The sequence below is a fragment of the Aotus nancymaae genome, unplaced genomic scaffold, assembly GCF_030222135.1.
Source record: "Aotus nancymaae isolate 86718 unplaced genomic scaffold, 86718_ANA_hifiasm-v0.15.2.pri h1tg000025l, whole genome shotgun sequence".
In the NCBI taxonomy this organism is placed as follows: domain Eukaryota; kingdom Metazoa; phylum Chordata; class Mammalia; order Primates; family Aotidae; genus Aotus; species Aotus nancymaae.
In genome coordinates this window covers 15,091,166-15,110,997 of record NW_026988438.1, presented here as the reverse complement: position 1 = coordinate 15,110,997, position 19,832 = coordinate 15,091,166, and the positions used below count along the sequence as shown (strand labels likewise).

Sequence of the window (19,832 nt, the reverse complement as noted above, 5' to 3'; positions counted from 1 at the left end):
CTGGAATTTGTTGTATGATATAAGACAGGTACCTAATTTAAAGTTTCCAAATAGTTGACAGGTTGGCTAGTCCTTTTATTACATGCTGATTTGCCCATTTCCCTTTGGTGGGAGAGCCAACATTATTATCTAAAGAATTTGTGCCTTTACTTCTGAACTGCTTATGGCCTTCATAGTCTACTCCATCTTCTCATTTTTCTTCAGTGAAATACTATTACAATATACATCAATATTGATGGACTAAGTTACATCCCCCCAACTCTTCTCTTCAAAATGCCTTTACTTTTCAACTTATTCAAGAAAATATTTGAATCACGTTATAAATACCCTTGAAAAATACTCTGCATTTTTTGTTGTAATTATGTTAAACTAGTAAATTTGCAGAGAACTGGCATTTTAAAAATCACATTGAAGGCAGGCATGGTGGCTCACACCTGTAATCCCAGCACTTTGGGGGGCTGAGATCGGTGTATCCCGAGGTCAGAAGTTTAAGACCAGCCTGGCCAAGATGGTGAAACCCCATCTCTAGTAAAAATACAAAAAATTAGCAGGGTGTGGTGTCACGCACCTGTAATCCCAGCTACTCGGGAGACTGAGGCAGGAGAATTGCTTAAACCTGGGAGGCAGAGGTTGCAGTGAACTGAGATAACGCCACTGCACTCCAGCCTAGGCAACAGAGCAAGACTCCATCTCAAAATAATAATAATAATAATGTTGAATCTTTTAATCCAAGTTTATGGAATTTATTTAATTCAAGCCTTTTTTCTCATCCTCTCTAAAATTTTATAGTGCCCTCTATTTATTATGTAAGTCACATACATACATAAGTTACCTAAGTATCCAGCTATAAGTAACAGAAAATATTACTGGAGTGGGTTAAAGAAAAGCTGCCCCAAGGGCCAGGCATGATTGGCTCACACCTATATTCCCATTTCGTTGAGAGACTGAGGTAGGAGAATGGCTTGAGCTCAGGAGTTCGAAGTTACAGTGAGCCATGAAGGTTGCCACTGCACTCCAGCCTGGGTGACAGAGCCAGACATAACCCTGTCTCAAATAAATAAATAGAAACTGGGAGAATTAAGATGGCAGATAGGAGGCAGGACTAGCTTGCAGGTCCTGCTTGAATGGACAGAGCAGTGTGTAGAGACTCACATGGTGAACTTTTGCTCCAGGAACTGCCACTGGAAAATACCAGGAAAGCCAAGAGATCTTTTGAAGGAACTAGATCACAACTGCAGCCTCCCTGAGATGCCAAAAAACTATGAGTCTCCTTGCTTTCTCAATGGGGAGGCTCGTGGTCTAGGACGAATTCTCAGCCCTGGTCATGAGCTACCTGGAAATAGACTTGGTGCTGTTGTGGAGGGCACAGCGGGAGTGAGACTGGCCTTTAGGACTCTGGGCTGCTTAGGAGCAGGGTAAGGTTTATGACTGCCGACTTTTCCTTCACTTCCCTGGTGGCCTATGTGACTCAGCAGAGGTAGCCATAATCCCCCTGGGAATATAATGCCCCTGGACTGGGAACCACAACCCCATCTTCCACCCAAGGAGAGGCTGAGCTCAGACACCCCTGTCCCTGCCCCGACCTATGGTCTTCCTCCTCCCACCCTGGTAGCTGAAGACAAAGGTTATATCTTGGGAGCTCTATGACCCTGCTGACTGCCTGAAAAAATACAAAGAGACTTTATGTAATGATAAAAGGACTAGTCTAACAGGAAACTATTACAATTTTAAATATATATGCAGCTAACACTGGAGCTCCCAAACTTATTACTATTAGAACTAAGAAATGAGATAGATGGCAACACAATAATAGTGGGTGATTTTAATACTCCACTGTCAGCACTAGACAGGTAGGTCATCAAGACAGAAAGTTAACACAGAAACAATAGGCTTAAACGATACCCTACGACAAATGGACTTCTACAAATATCTGTAGATATTTGTAGAACATTCTACCCAGCAACTGTAGAATATACATTGTATTCATCAGTGCATGTATCAATCTCCAACATAGACCTCATGATAGGCTACAAAAGAAGTCTCAGTACATTTAAGAAAATTGAAATTATCTCAAGTTCTCTAAGACTGCTGTGGAATAAAATTGGAAATCAATTCTGAAAGGAGCCCTCAAAACAATGCAAATACATGAAAATTAAATAATCTTGCTCCTGAATGATTGTTGGGTCAATAATGAAATCAAGAGGGAAATTAAAAAATCATTTGAACAGTATGGTAATAGTGATGCAACCTATCAAAACCTCTGGGATACAGCAAAAGTGATGCTAAGAGGAAAGTTTATAGCATTAAATACCTATATCAGAAAGATTGAAAGGGCACAAACTGACAATCTAAGGTCACACCTCACAGAACTGAAGAAGCAAGAACAATCCAAATCCAAACCCAACAGAAGAAAAGAAATAATGAAGATTAGAGCAAAACTAAATGAAATTGAAACAAACAAACAAACAAATCCAAAACATAAATGAAACAAAAAACTGGTTCTTTGAAAAGATAAATAAAATTGATAGATCTCTAGCAAGACTAACCAAGAAAAGAAGAGAGAAGATCGAAATAAACTCAATTAGAAATGAAACAGAAGATGCTACAACTGATACCACAGAAATATCAAAGATCATTCCAGGCTACTGTGAACACCTTTGCATGAATAAACTAGAAAATAAAGAGGAGATATTTAAATTCCTGGAAATATACAACTATCCTCGATTAAACCAGGAAGATATAGAATCTCTGAACAGACCAATAGCAAGAAGTGAGATTGAACTGTACTAAAAATATTGCCAAAATTGGGGAAAGGATTCCCTATTCAATAAATAGTGTAGGGAAAACTGACTAGCCGTATGCAGAAAACTGAAACTGGACCCCTTCCTTACACCTTATACAAAAATTAACTCAAGATAGATTAAAGATTTAAATGTAAGACCTAAAACCATAGAACCCTAGAAGAAAACCTAGACAATACCATTCAGGACATAGGCATGGGCAAAAACTCCATGACTAAAACACCAAAATGAATGGCAACAAAAGCCAAACTTGACAAATGGAATCTACATAAGCTGAAGAACTTTTCCACAGCAAAAGAAACTATCATCAGAGTGAACAGGCAACCTACAGAATGGGAGAACACTTTTGCAATCTATCCATCTGACAAAGGGCTAATATCCAGATTCTACAAGGAACTTAAACAAATTTACAAGAAAAAAAAAATACATCAAAAAGTGGGTGAAGTATATGAACAGACACTTTTCAAAAGAGGACATTTATGTGGCCAAAAAACATATTAAAAAAAAAAAGCTCGTCATCACTGATCATTAGAGAAATGCAAATCAAACCACAATGAGATACCATCTCACACCAGTTAGAATGGTGATCATTAAAAAGTCAGGAAACAACATGCTGGAGAGGATGTGGAGAAATATGAATGCTTTTCCACTGTTGGTGGGAGTGTAAATTAGTTCAACTATTGTAGAAGATAGTGTGATGATTCCTCAAGGATCTAGAACCAGAAATACCATTTGACCCAGCAATCCCATTACTGGGTATATATTCAAAGGATTATAAATCATTCTACTATAAAGACATATGCACACATATGTTTATTACAGCACTGTTCACAATAGCAAAGACTTGGAACCAATCCAAATGCCCATCAATGATAGACTGGATAAAGAAAATGTGGCACATATACACCATGGAATACTATGCAGCCATAAAAAAACAATGAGTTCATGTCCTTTGCAGGGACATGGATGAAGCTGGAAACCATCATTCTCAACAAACTAACACAGGAACGGAAAACCAAACACCACATGTTCTCACTCATAAGCGAGAGTTGAACAATGAGAACACATGGGCACAGGGAGGGGAACATTACACACCAGGGCCTGTCAGTGGATAAGGGGGCAAGAGGAGGGATAGCATTAGGAGAAATACCTAATGTAGATGATGGATTGATGGGTGCAGCAAATGACCATGGCACATGTATACCTATGTAACAAACCTGCATGTTCTGCACATGTATCCCAGAACTTAAAGTATAGTAAAAAAAAGAGAAAAAAAGATTGCCAATAAAAATAGTCCAGGACTATACACATTTACAGCTGAATTGTGTCAGACATTCAAAGAAGAATTAGTACCAATCCTATTGACACTATTCAAAAAGACAGAGAAAGAGGGAATACTTCCTAAATCATTCTACGAAGCTGGTATCACCCAAATACCCAAACTGCAAAAGGATATAACAAAAAAAGAAAACTACAGACCAACATCCCTGATGAATATAGATGCAAAAATCCTCAACAAAATACTAGTGAACTGAATCCAACATATCAAAAAGATAACCTACTATGACCAAGTGGGTTTCATACTAGGGATGCAGGAATGATTTAACATATGCAAGTCAATAAATGTGATACACCACATAACAGGATTAAAATTTAAAATCACATGATTATCTCAATAGATGCAGAAAAAGCATTTGACAGAATCCAGCATCGCTTTATAATTAAAACCATCAGCAAAATCGGCATAGAAGAGACATACCGTAAGGTAATAAATGCCATCTCTCACAAACCCACAGCCAACATTATACTGAATGGGGAAAAGTTGAAACATTCCCCATGAAAACTGGAACAAAACAAGGATGCCCACTTTGACTACTTCTGTTTAACATAGCACTGGAAGTCCTAGCTAGGACAATCAGAAAAAAGAAAGAAAGAGCATCCAAATCAGTAAAGAGGAAATTAAACTTTTGCTGTTTGCTGTTGATATGATCATATACCTCAAAAACCCTAAAGACTCATCCAAAAAGTTTCTAGAACTGGTAAATGAATTCAGCAAAGTTTCAGTATACAAAATTAATGTACACAAATCAGTAGCTCTGCTATACATGCTCAGTGACCAAACTGAGAATCAAATCAAGAACTCAACCTTCACAGTAGCTGCAAAGAAAAATAAAATACTTAGGAATATACCTACCCAAGGAAGTAAAAGCAGTTAAAATTATGAACCTGTCTCTTATTATGCCTTTGGCCACATCTCATTTCAACGTGCATGCTTCTCATTGTCATCACTTCATAAATAGTCTATATTTTTCAATTTTACTTTCATTTTCTCTCTGACTTGAATAATTCAGGAAACTTTTTAATTTGTAACTTTTTAATTTATTTAATGTTGTATTACACAGAGACCAGATAATAGTGTATTTTCAAGTTTTCTTTTTTTGCATGTGATGCTTTTATTGTAGATTGATATGGGTATTTTTGGTAAAAGTGACTTGATGTGTTTTAGACCTTCTGGATCCATATTCATTTTTCCTTAATCTAGGAAATTGAGAATTATATATACTGGAATTATATCTCATTGTATTTTGTGTCTTACAGCTTTGGTTATCTATTTTGATGCCATGTTGAAAGTACATAAAATATGACTTAAAGATTTATCAACCTTTATATTGTGATGTTAATATTCTTACTGATACTTTTGTTTGCAGTTGCTGGATAAACACCAATGTATAAGTGTGTACCTATTTTTAACGTAAAGCTAATTGTAGCACATTGTTTTATTGTAGCTTTAAAAAAATGTAATCACCTGTGCTCCCAGTTACTTAGAGGGCTGAGGTCAGAGAACCACCTTAGCCTGGGAGGCCGAGGCTGCAGTTGATTGTGATTGTGCCATTGCACTCCAATCTTGGCAACAGAGTGATACCCAGTCTCAAAATAAACAAACAAACATAATCTTGGAGTTTGTATTTTTTATTAAGAAATTTAACCAAGTTAAGTTTATTGCTATAATTATGCAAGGTATACATGTTCTTATCTTCTTTTATTGTATTTTTTTATGTTTATTGACTTTTACTAAGGTTTGTCTTTAACTTTTTTTAAAGTATTTAAAAATTTAACAAAATAATATAAACCTTAAAATTAAAAGATTAAAATTAAAATTAAATTTAAAATTAATTTAAAATTAAAAATCAAAATATTAAAAATTAAGAATAAAATAATATAATTTGAATTTAAATAATATCATTTGACTGTTCCATATGGAAGATTTTGATACAATCTTGGGTTCTAAGAGAGATTATTAAAATATAATTGTTACATTTTAAAAAAACATTTGGTTAGCTTTTGAATGATACAACCGATATACTCCCAGGTTAATCAGTATCCACTATTATTGCTTTTTAAATTCTGAATTTTTCCTCATTCTCAGAATAAATCTTTAAGTAATTTATTAAGTATTTGTGGAGGATATGATTTCCATGAGCTTCCCATACTGAGAATGACATTCTAATTCATTTACAAACTTTTTTACTGAAAAAGTGATAGGGCAAGATTTATTGATTTAAGTGTGTTTTAAAGGAAAAGTCTAACATAAAGCTGGCATTTGGATGCTTGTATTGTTTTCACTTTGTACTTTAAAATTTTTTAGCACAATTTCTTAAAGTAGGTCTTCTTTCATTGATTATTTTTCTTTTTAATTTGCTTTCTTTTCTCTTTTATTTTGTTTTCATTTTAGTGCATTAATGTTTCCTTCAGTTTTTCTTTTTTGTTTTTTTTTTCAAGAAACACTGTCATCAGTATCTATTACCTTTTTTATGGTTTTCTTTTCTTTTTTTTTTCTGTATCTGAGATTGTTTCTTAAATTTGTCTTGTTATATCAGTGATTTTATTTTTTGTAACATTAATTATGCTTTTTGGTTAATTTTTTATTTAGGTAAAATATACATGTATAGTTTACTGTCTTTATCATTTTAAGTGTACAGTTCAGTTGTAATGAGATATGCTTTTAATTTCAAATTCATTTACACTTTTTAGCACTTCTAACGTGACTTAATTCTCTTATTAAATGTTTAGTTTTCTTGCTCTTCATTCTTTCTCATCCTTCTTTACTTTCTCTTCACCTTGGAATTTCAAAAAGTGGTCTTAAAGTATTTTTTTACTTATGGGATACATCATTTTCACAAGTTTACTTATTTGTGTGTTCAAGTTGATATTTTCTTTACCTTGATTTGCAGTATTTGTTAATAGACCTAAGGTGGTCTGTTTTTTCTTTACTTACCTTGAAATGAGATGAAAACCTTTTAGTAATTGGTTAGTCAGTAATTATTCACATTTTGATTATGAATTTCATTTCTAGATTTAGATCAGGAAGGATAGATATGTAGGTGCCTTGTTTCCAGCCCAGTTACTATTTTCTAGCAGTTTCACATCTAGGGCAATTCTCTGTGCTAAGGTGAGATACTCCCAAATATTGCCACATAGTTCTCTAAGCTAAAGAGATAAAAAAGGTAATTTCCAGTATTCACTGCTATCAAGGCACTTACTGAGGCCATCCCTGTCTGTATAAGGTCTGCAGCTGAAAGTATGCGGTGTGCCATGCAATGAGATGCATCAGCCACCTTCCTGTATTTCCCCCTAACAGTTGCTTTCTGAACAAATATGGAATACTGAGGAAGTTAGAGAGCCTGGTTTGAGGCCCCATTCCTGGGCAAGACAATAGAAGTTGTCCAGTTTTTTCTTGAGACAGAATGGATCTCAAGCCGTCAGTGGGGGGGGTACAAAGTGTCTCCCTGTTGTCAGAGGGAATCATGGATAGATTTTTCTTAATTCAACTTCATGACTCTTTTATATTCTATGAACTATTGCTTTTAGTTGTGGTGTCTATTTTTGGTTCTGAGTTTTTTTTTGTTTTAAATGTGATTTCACTGGTAATTTAGTGGAAGGTAGGGCGAGAGTGGCTCCGGAACTCAGTTGCCATTTAAACTGACTGTCCAATTTCTCCCTTGCCACTCTTCCTCAGGAGTCATGGCACTTGCAAAAATTAAAAAAAAAAAAAATTCTACATTTCTCTTGAAGAAAAAATGGAGTCTAAAAGTTGGTTTATTTTATTTATTTAAGTCTTTGAAAATGAATCTAGAAAAGTTATAAATGCATGGGATAATAACATTAAGTTATCTTTATGGATGTTTCCACTAAGAGGTAGAGAAGCTATAAATTGCTGCCTACTTAGTAGCAGTTATTTATTTAAAAAAGAGCTGTAATTACAGGCCTAAAACTACATCCAGTAGCATCATCATTAATAACAAGTTTATGAGTACTTACTTAGAGAGTGACCTTGTTAGAGAATCTCGCCCTATGCTACATATGCTGCAATTAATGTTACCATTCAGATTAGATTGTGATATTGTTCAGTCAGCCAGTTTTAGTTCATTTTGCATACACGATTCCCTAAGTAAAACACTTTTGTTAATAAGCAGGATAGATACCATGTATAAACTTTTCATCAGAAATTACAAAGAAATGTGGCAAAACTTGATTTTAACAGCACCAAAATGTAGTTAAAAACAGCTTTGATTTCTTTTGTGGAGCTACATTGTTGTAGGTAAGACATATGTCACTCAAATACTCACAAAGATAATTGTAAAAATTTAGATTCCAATCTAGAAAACACTTTATAAGTTCTATGAAAATATTAGTTATTGATTTGCTTTTGTAGAGTAACAGCAGAAAATGTTGCTCTTATCTGATTGTAATCTTTCTAGAACTAGAGCTCTCTCAAAACATTTCCTGCAAAGGTATTTTTCACTTTGTAAAGAAAAATGTTTTCCATACTCTCACAGGATAAGTAGCAAGAGGGCAAAAGTTCAGTCTCACTATTTAAGTTTCTGTGTAAGATGTCTCTATTTCTAGCACAGTTATATTTGGATTATATTGATTCAGTGATATGAGTGCATGTTCTGTATTCATCTTTTTGAAAAAAACAAAACAGAAAATATACACAGCAGGTACACCTTCAGAATGTTAAATGAAAGCTCCTGTTCTCATAGGAATGTGTATGTTTATTTGTGCTGAAATCCTGAGGTGCCTATCTATGGCTTTCATGTTAAAGATGACAGAAGAGATGAAAAAGATGGTCTTGTAAGTTAAAAGACTTTGACCTGCAGTCCTTAACCTTTTCTTTTTATTTATGCCCACCCATACCAAGTCTTTCCTCCAAACCTAGATTCTCTGAAGCCCAAAAACTCCCAACAGGCATTTCAGGCTCTATTTTCTATTACCCAGCCCTGTTGACCTTCTATCCCTGCAGTCAGCCTGCCTGACCATTCTTGCAAACTCTTGGACCTGTAATTTGAAAAGGTTATTGATTCTTGACATAAATCTCTTAAACATGTGGAAAGGGAACTGCTCTAGAATAAGAAAACTCAACCTTTTACCAACTATGCTTCTTTTGTCAAGGTCCTTCACCCCTGTGAAAAGCAATTTTCTTTTCAACATGAGATGGAGCTATCTCGGGTCCATCTTGCTCACTTTGCTTGGAAGGTAGGGTCCATGGCTGGACAAACAGGCCAAAGCCACAGGACATCTGATCTGGCTATAGGAACAAAAGACTGAACAAGTCATCCGGGAGCAGGTTGCCTCTGACATTTCTCACAGAGTGATCTGGAGAATTCTTACAAGGTGGTATTTATTAGTCTCCCTGAAGTATGTTGAAGGTAGAGATTCTATGTCATGTTCATGTATCCTCAGTAGTTAGCACAGTACCTAGCACATAGTCTCATTCACTAAATGCTGATTGATTATTAAGGGAGGTGGAGGTGTGCTTTCTAAGCTTCCTTAATAATAACAGCAGCTGATTGAGCACCATTCTGCATTCAGTGTCAGAATGCTCAGAGACTACCAGAAGTGATCCATGGTTTCCAATTGGAGTAACTTCTCATCTAGAGAGGATGATGGTGACATATCCCTTGGGGTTTGGGGGAAGACTAAATGAAAAAAATTCCAAAGCAAATGATTCAGTTAGCTACATGATGAAGAGAGAAACAGAAGCAGGAAGAATGAAACCTGATTTTGTTTCCACTCCACCACCTGCTTCTAGTGGAAACTTGAAGAAGGTATGTGACTTCTCTTAGTCTCTTTCCTCATCTGAACCATGAGGTTCATAACACTTGCCCTGCCTCCCCCAGTCATTTGCAATGATAAAGGGAGATGATTAAAGATAAAGGGGCTTACAAATGTAAGAAATTTAGTATTAGTGGAAAGAACCGTGGGCTGAGATTTCTAAAACCTGGCTTTGGCACCTATTAGCCTTGCAACATAAGCTCACTAGACACAGGTCCATACTATATAAAATGAAAGCGTTCAGTTAGTGTATTTGCGATGCTTTTCTTATCAATAGTGATAGATTTATATAAATTCTCTTAATGTGCATGCAGAATTAAAATAATCACATATCTTTACTTTTAGGCCTTATGAGTACTAAGAAAATTTTGTCCATTCTGAATAATGTGTGAATTTACACAATTCATTCTGCTTTCCTATATGTAAAGAATTAAGCTATACTTAGTAACACTCCAGACTTTTAGCAGTTGTTCTCACCTCACTGCTAATCAGTTCACTTCCTTCCTGTTATCCATTGTTGGTGAGATGGGAGGGGTGAAATAGATCAGCATGGGCTTCACAGTTTTACCTAGGTTTGTCCCACAATTTGTGGATTCCTCTAGGGTATTCATTCACAAGAATGAAAATGTTGGCTCGGAACAAGAATTTCTAAACTCTGCAGCCTTGACAACTACCTTCAGGTTCTTTGTTTCATAAATGTCACACCGGTCGTATGTGAAAGGGCCCTTGGAGTTCCTCCCATCTAGCATTTTTCATATGGGAAGCAACTTCTAGAAGACACAGTGATCTGAGAAAAGAAAGTCCAAAGTCCCAACAAGTTGCATGCCATGTATTTGGTTACCCTACCACGAGTTAATAAAAATATGGCAGTTGCCCATAGTGCAGTGTTAACTGTGAAATCTGCCCTTTTGATTTCTTGCTTCCGTTTAAATAGAAGCAGAGATGTTCATTTTACTTCAGGTGTGACATTTTACAGCAGTTAGCACATTTGACTGAGAGGTGAAGCTGGGGTAATCATATCTGAGTTATTCAGAGCATTCTTTCTTGGTCCTGGCTGAGTTTATTGAGGACTTACTTTATGCTAGCCACTGTGCTAAATGCTTTCTGTGGGTTATATCACTTAATCATCCAGTGAGGAAGGTTATGACTTATAAAGCACTGAATTTTACAGGGGAGGAAAGTGAAAGTAAGAGAGGTTAAGTAATTTTCTAATGCTCCACAGAGTGCATGGTAGGCCAGAGATGAATTCAAGCAGTCTAACTACTCTTCATGCTTGGCACATGGTTGCCGGAACAAGAAGTAGATCTTGTCGATAACTTGCAAATCCTCCAAAATTACCCGGGCGTATGGATTTGCTGGATGCCTTAGCACATAGCCATGTGTGTGTGTGCATATACATTATTTATTTTTGTAGATTTATATATAAAGTGTCTAATGTCTAAGTACTTTTGCCCTTTTTTACATTATTAGTTTATACTGGTGGGGGAGATTAGACCTAATATTTATTAGAGGGAGAAAAAGTTTGCTTTTTTTTTTTGAGACAGAGTCTTGCTCTGTCACCCAGGTTGCAGTGCAGTGGTACAGTCTCAGCTCACTGCAACTTCCACCTCCTGGGTTCAAGCGATTCTCCTGACTCAGCCTCCCTCCCGAGTAGCTGGAATTATAGACGTGCACCACCACACCTTGCTAATTTTCGTATTTTTAGTAGAGACAGGGTTTCACTATGTCGGCCAGGGTGGTACTGATCTTTTGAGCTCATGATCCTCCCGCCTTGGCCTCCCAAAGTGCTGGGACTATAGGGTGAGCCACCTTGCCCAGCCGAAAAAGTTATTTTCACAGCATCCTCCACATAGCAACTCTTCAATGAATGCCTGTTGATTTGATCCCCATTTTCTAAGGAAAATGGCACTGGATCAGAATGAGAAGATCCAGGTTTTAGTCCCGGTTTTAATAGTGATTCACTGTGAGGACTAGACCAGGTTGGTTGTCTTCTCTGATCCTTAGTCTTCCCATGTCTAAAATGAGTCCAGAAGAGCCTACAGTTGGAGTATCCGCTGGGCATTCAAACCTATCTGACTGGCTAGCCTGGTGTTGTCAGGCTTCTAAAAGATCCATCCAGACTAGGGCTTAGGATGAGCATAGACCTCATCAGTGAAGGGGTAGGGAATTACAGGGATTTTGGAGCAACACTGTGTATCTTTGTATCTTCCTCCGATCTAGTCATTGAGAAAATTTGTGGTTAGATTCCTTGCCAGGTGCACTAATGCTCTGAGCATCTGCTAAAGGCAGGTAAGTAAGAATTGTACCACTTGTGCTGTGGTAAGAAACTAAAAGAGCCAGATTCGGGGCCTCATAAAAATAACCTTTCCACATATGGCCCTACTCTAGAGACTGTTCAAGCACAGAACCCCCTAGGAGCCAGTGAGGGTGCAAGGAGCAATAGCCACACCAGCAAGATGGCCAGAGTGACCAGGTCAGGAAGAATGTAAGCAGTGTGAATGGGGCAGAATCAAACTGAAAAGTTTCAACACCATCCCTCAGCACCAAGAGCAGTAACAGGAGCTGTGGCCTGCAGACCTCATGGCCCTTTGCATAACAGGAGGGAGCACTTTATAAGGAACTTAGGAACCCTCAGGTTCTGGGCAGTTAGCCACTGGCATCCAAGAGGGTCGAATAGGCCTGTCTTTGATTCTTCTGTCTTCCCCTTATCATCCTTCCCATGTGTCCCCACGAACTTGGTAAAAACCAAGGGAATACAGGTTGCAAACCCAAGAGAGGGCTGAGATTTATGCCGTGCATGGTCTCCACAGGTTCACATTGCTAGTCTAAAAATGCATTTCTGTCCTTCTGTCAGACTCACTTCTGAAAAGAAAACCTCTTAGCCTTACTTGATTACAGTAATAATAATAGTTTATGGTCCTTCATGTACAGTCTTAAATCCAAAATGCTCCAGTCTTTTTTGTAATTTCGTGTCAAACTAATTTAGTGGTACAACCTGACCTGACAGGATGCTATTTACAGTTTTTATGTGCCTCACTTAGTGGGAATATTCATGTTTGGTGGCAAAAATAATTCATGTGTTTGACTATAGAGTTCCTCCAAAGACCCTGCTGTGGATAATAAGCAATTTGTAGAAGATACATATTAACTACCTTTCTAAAGTTGGAAGAATGCTGACTTCCAAAAGCATCTGGCCCCAAGGATTTCAGACAAGAAATCGTGAACCTATAAGTTGTTTTTCTTAAATCTGGGAGTATGTATTGATCCCCTAAGGAAACAAATGATTCCTTCAGTTCGTTCTTCCTCCCTTACAAAGAAAACAAAGTCGGGGGGAAAGGACAAGCAAAACAAATGTAAACTGTGACTCTTATACTAATAAGCTGTAGAAGAAGCTGTTCTGTTGGGATCTGAGTCTTCAAAAGGAGCAGATCTTTTGGAGGACAGATACCTGGATCTGTACCTTTCCTGCAATTAAAAAAAAAAAAAAAAAATCGGAGATTTCTTCGGGCAACTGCAGTCCTCCTCCTCTCCCATTGCAGCCGAGCTGCTGATCAGAATGTGTTTGCAACTCACAGGACCATAGCGCCACCTTTCTTCCAGATTTGGAATAAATCTTCACACCGCCAGGTTTGGAATTAAATCACAGTACCGGCTCACTTACCTGCTTATGCCGTTCAGTGAGCTAGACCTAGCAAGGAAACAGTTCCTTGACATTAAAATCATAAAGGAAGAGCTGCAAAGAGGGCAATAAAAAGTGTTTTCTTCTCTTGGTCCCTGAGCCATTAAATTGGTAACCTAATCTGATGTTAGGGAGTATAGACCATAAACTCTGTGTTTAATTAGTTTGCACCCAGTGTCATTTCACACAGTAGACACTTTAATTTACAACTTGCTGCACTGCAGCACTTTTCTGGGCCTTTTACTATGTAATAAGGCATTCTTGTAGCTGCTGAGGCTTTAAAAATATAGATACACTTTCTTAGTTCAGATTTTTTCTTTCTTTTCGATTTTCAGTTGCAAATCAAACATGCAGTTACAGAAGCAGAGATTCAAAAATTGAAGACCAAGGTAAGCACCAAAACATGGTGTTTGAATTTTACTTTTCGAACTTCAGATACTGTGAATAAATTCAACCCTAGGACTAAAGGATTTCTCCCTGTACATTTGAAAGAATACAAATGTGAGAGATTCATTTTCACTGTTAGGTACATAGACAAACCTGCCAGTGAGAGCAAACACCCATGTCCCCCTCAGTGCAAATAACACAATATTTTAAACATACATATTTATGTATTTGCACATATGTGGCCTCTGAGATTTCCTTAAAAAGTAATATTTTTAACGGTTCAAGCATGCGAAGCATGTTTTGATTACTAATTCCTTAAGCGAAGCTACTCTATGTCCTCTTTACTTACCTTATTATAAATAGATTTAATCATTTATTTGTTTTTAGGAACAAATTTAGTATAGCATATTAATTTTTTATATATAAACAATTCCTAATTTCTAATAACGAAATATTATAAACTTATAAACTTAATACATGCATAATTATTTTAAGTGCCAGGTACTACTGGAAATTCTTAGTTGTTTGGTTCACATAAATTAAGTTTGTGGGGGAGAAAAGGTCTTGATAAAAGGAAGTATGTATTATTAGTCTGTATATTTTAATTGACAAATTTTAACGCACTTATGTGAGACACAATTCTAGCAGTTTTATTTAGTTTTATCAAATATCCAATTTCAAAGATTTAAAAATATTTTTAAATTACTTATAAAGCATTATTCTTTATGTTTCTATGGGCTTTTAAAAATTAAGACATAATTACTCCCCCACCACTAATGATCTGTTTTATTGTTCACATTGAACACTTGCTTTGGTTTCTCCATGTGTTTTAAATGGAGATGAATTAGCAAGGCTATTTTGGTTAAATGCTATTCTCAGCTAATTCACTCTGCAACTCTTTAGTCAAAATACATCTATACATCATTCATGGTGTCAGCCCAGCTCCATGAATAATAATTTTAAATTAGTGGTGGTTGCTAAATAAACAACTTGATACAAAACATTGCTTAATAAAAGATGCAGTAAATAATCTAGTCCTGTTTTAAATTGTTATTGTCTCTTGACATAGAAAGAATTGAAGATTTTTTAAATTGTTGGTAAAACATTTAAATTGTAAATGTTTTATTGGAGCTTATGTATTAGACTATAGACATTTAACTTAGAAAATACTATAAATTAGCATTTTATATTTTTTCATCATTACATTGGTGTATAATATCCACAGATTAGCACACTTTATTATGATTATTATTCATTTTGATAATAGAATTCCTAATTTTGAAATTGTTTTGGCTACTTTCTGACTTTATAAACTGTTTTACAAATGTGTTTAGTTAAAAATATTTGCAAAAACATAGATGTGTGTGTATAAAAGTACATGTTTACTTTTGCTAAATGCTGTATGATTTTGAACATTGATAGTTTATAATGACTTTGCATTCTTTTGAACATTAAAGAAGGCATATAAAGTAGATAAAGTACTAGTTTGAAGTCCAGACAGTTATTGGGAATGACTTTTGAGCCCTCACCTAAATGATCAGTCTTGGATTTCTGTAGAAATTAGGGTGTTAGACTAGTGTACTATCTATTCCGAAGAGTCCCTGGAAGCAGAAAGCACAAAAAGCTGATTATAGCTTTCTGTTCCATGGGAAGGAATTAAATTAACCAAGCCACAAGTTATACTTTCACTTACACTATCTTTATACTTTTATTAGAGTTGAGGTTTATAAAGCTTGAGAAATTTATTACAGTACATGTACAGTAATGAGCTATAGACTATGTTCATGTCCATTGAAGTAAGGAATGAAATAAGATCATCAAAAGGATTAAAAGCAGAGTGAAAGTGGTTTATGTTTATCAGATGATTCTTATATCTAAGGAGCTATTTCAAGCATACTCGCGTGTTATATTACAATTCTGTTGTATAGATGATATAATTGAGTCTTGGAGGACTTCAATTACTTGTCCAAGGTTTAATGGCCACTAATGGCAGAACTGGGATTCAATCTATGCTAAATGACTCCAGAGACCTAACCATTAGGCCATACTATGCTTCTAACTCCTCTCTCCTCCCTGCCCCTCTTCACTCCATTTTTAGTTAAATTTTTTAGATATAATTATATATTTTTAAAAACTCAAAACGTGTTGCCATTCATTGGATATATCAAACTCTGAAACATCTTTTACTGCTCACAGAATTTCAGACCACATGGTGTGATGGAAATATCCTGTGAGGTGGAATCTAATCCATGTTTTATCGTTTATCAAATGTGTGACCTTGGACAAATCGTTTCACTTTTCAAGGCTTCCATTTTATCATCTATGGAATTATAAAAATAATACTTGCTTTTCTCAACTGAAGTGGTTTCAGTGATTGTTTATGATAATGGGACTTGACCTACAACATGCTATAAAAATGAGAGATTTTTGCTACAGAAGTGGCCAAATTATCTTTGCCATGACATTTGTTTTCTCCAGCTGCAGGCGGCAGAAAATGAGAAAGTGAGGTGGGAACTAGAAAAAACCCAACTCCAACAGAACATAGAAGAGAATAAGGAAAGAATGTTGAAGTTGGAAAGCTACTGGATTGAGGCCCAAACGTTATGCCACACAGTGAACGAACATCTCAAAGAGACTCAAAGCCAGTATCAGGCCTTGGAAAAGAAATACAACAAGGCAAAGAAATTGATCAAGGATTTTCAACAAAAGTAAGCAGCTTCTAATGATTAAAGAATAGTTATGTTTGTCTAAAGAAGGTTTATGTCCCATAATTTTGTAATTATCTAGTGGAATAGAAAAGATGACCTCAGAGATATCCTTCCTATCCAGGAGCATAGTTACAGCGTAATACACATTAAGTTTTGGAAGTATGTCTGTCACTTTTTCATGAGATTATATTTTGTATGTTTTACAGTTTTTGGCTACCAGGGCCTCTTGGCTATTTTTGATAATTAATTGTTAATAGTAACTGTTAAAACATCTGAATTTCTTTATTCTTTTTGAAACACCTCTGTGATTTAGAAGCAAGAAGCCCAGCTGAAAGTTATGCGGAATGACTGATTATTGGATGTGGAGCATGCAAGCTGCAGTTGGGGCCTGGATCAGGCTGCTCCTCTCTATTCCTAGATCAGTAACTACAGAATTTCCCACTACAGATAGTGTAAATATCAACCAGCAGGGCCCCGTGCCCTGCCACTCTGCATTTCTCAGCTGTTGAGAGAATCAAGAGGGCCTCAGTTCACTGCAGTAAGAGAGACCATTACCACATTCTGCTTTTGGTTTTCAACAGCTGTTTCTGAGTTACTGCTCCTTTGTTTCCATCTCTTGAATCTCAGTGTAATGTCACAGAGACTGACCAGGGAGGTTTTTACTAGATTTTTTTCATCAGTTACTTCTGGCTCATTAGAACAAATAAGTAGTGCCAGTAACTTTTCTAGTCTACAAAGCCAAGCCTCAGAAACTAAGCATATATGTAAGATTCATATTTCTGTTATTTCCTATTATGGAAAGAATGTTTTTAATATTTAAAAGGATCGCTATCAAAAGTTTCTTGTTAAAAGGGGAGTATTTTCTGTGACTATAAATTTAGTATATCACTGTTTTGATTTTTTGCCAAACTCTTTTTCATGAAATAATTTTATAGTGAATTTTGCTAAATTTGCTATATATTTTCAAAATAGAGTTAGTTCTCTTCTTCTCATATTTTCCTTAGGTTTAAAAGTGAGTGCCCCTCTCGATGTTTCTGACCCACTTAGCCCGCTCTTCACTGTTACTCATAGAAATCTTATAATTATTTTGTTTGAATTTTTACCATCTAGTTACAACTGTTTTATATGCTTATGACATTGGAAATATGGAATTATTTCTACCTGACAAGTAATTATCTCTACCAAATTACCCAACGTGGGTCATTAGTGCAGTCGTTCCTATCTAAATATGTTTGGATGTTCTAGAATCAGGAGCTACAAAAGAAAATTATAATAAGCAGAATCAAATTATTTTTCTTTGCCTTCTGACCCATTAAAGATGTTTTAGTTTCTTTCATTACTATACTTTTCCCTCTAACTGATTGAATTTTGTCCATTTAAATAACTATTCGGTTACTTATCCTACTATGCAGTTATTGTTTCAGATAAGACCTTTCATTTATTGAGTGCTTGATATAATCAGAACTATTATTTTCTTCTTAAGAGAGCTTGATTTCATCAAAAGACAGGAAGCAGAAAGAAAGAAAATAGAAGATTTGGAAAAAGCTCACCTTGTGGAAGTGCAAGGCCTGCAAGTACGGGTGAGTTGTGTTCTCTAAGACACAAATTAATAAGGGTTTTGCTGTACTTGGAGAGGAGTGCTGGTTTAGAGTTTTATGAACGGATTTGTTTTTCCTAGATTAGAGATTTGGAAGCTGAGGTATTCAGGCTACTGAAGCAAAATGGGACTCAAGTTAACAATAATAACAACATCTTTGAGAGAAGAACATCTCTTGGTGAAGTCTCTAAAGGGGATACCCTGGAGAACTTGGATGTCAAGCAAACATCTTGTCACGATGGCCTAAGTCAAGGTTTGTTTAACTCAACCACAAATATTATTTTCGATGACTGTGTAAATTTTTATTTTTATTTTTCTGACCCAGAGATTTAAAAGTTGGAAATACCTTCCTACTATGGGAATGAAGAAAAGGCTTATCAAAATTGGAGTCAATCACTTCAGCTCTTGTCTTATCAAAAATAAATGTTTTACTATGTAGAATTAACAAATCCAAACTAAAGACAAGCCAAATACTATTTTTAAATTATCATAAAATTGACAGATTTAATAAACTGCCTTACAAATTATAGTTTCATTCTATTTAGGATGAACTATACGACTTACGTATTAATGAATTAGATTTTATTTATTTATTTATTTATTTTTGAGACAGAGTCTCACTCTGTCACCCAGGCTGGAGTGCAGTGGTGTAATCTCAGCTCACCGCAACCTTCACCTCCCAGGTTCAAGAGATTTTCGTGCCTCAGCCTCCCGAGTAGCTGTGACTACAGGCATGTGCAACCACACCTGGCTAATTTTTGTATTTTTAGTAGAAGTGAGGTTTTGCCTGTTGACCAGGCTGGTCTCGAACTCCTGACTTCAGATGATCCGCCTGCCTTGGCTTCCCAAAGTGTTAGGATTACAGTAATGAGCCACTGCACCCAGCCAAGGTTTAGAATTTTTAAGTCACTAGAATGAAGATCTTTTTCATAATATCAGAAGGCAGCTTTCAGCACTTGAAATTCATTTAGTTAAAAAATATTATGAAAAATAAAGATCTTTTTCATAATATCAGAAGGCAGCTTTCAGCACTTGAAATTCATTTACTTAAAAAATATGAAAAATAAAGATCTTTTTCATAATATCAGAAGGCAGCTTTCAGCACTTGAAATTCATTTAGTTAAAAAAAATCCTTACAGTTTTGTGCTTTTACATGGTATACTATGGATCCTTCTTAGGTCTTTCCTGTCAAAGACCAAATAAGACTAAAACTGGAAACATTTTATATTATAAATGACTGTCTTCATTCATTCACACACCAACTATAAATAAATTACTTATGTTCTCACACACACACCGTACTTAGATTGCACATGTATGAACATGAATCACTGTTTTAATATCTATGGTATATTTGCAAATTAGAAGACATTATGCAGTAAATCCCTCTTATAGTGGGCTTTTTAGTTTTTTTCATGATCTTCTCACATATTAAAATGTCTCCAGTGAGGTTTTCCTGATAAGCAAGTGTTTATATCCTATCATGAACTTTTAGAACTAAACTCTTACCCATTAAAAATGGAAAGTATTGGAAGTCTTCATTT

General features: G+C 35.8%; 1 protein-coding gene across 9 annotated transcripts in view; it reads left to right on the top strand.

Annotated features, from left to right (window-relative positions):
- The window catches only part of PPP1R9A (protein phosphatase 1 regulatory subunit 9A), a 362,431-nt gene that overhangs the window by 294,464 nt on the left and 48,135 nt on the right, over positions 1 to 19,832 (top strand). For all 9 annotated transcript variants that reach the window (XM_064380380.1, XM_012450782.3, XM_064380381.1 and 6 more), the window contains 4 exons: positions 13,932 to 13,985; positions 16,462 to 16,691; positions 18,175 to 18,271; positions 18,370 to 18,541. In XM_064380380.1, coding sequence (XP_064236450.1) covers positions 13,932 to 13,985; positions 16,462 to 16,691; positions 18,175 to 18,271; positions 18,370 to 18,541 — 553 coding nt within the window. The remainder of the gene's footprint in view (positions 1 to 13,931; positions 13,986 to 16,461; positions 16,692 to 18,174; positions 18,272 to 18,369; positions 18,542 to 19,832) is intronic.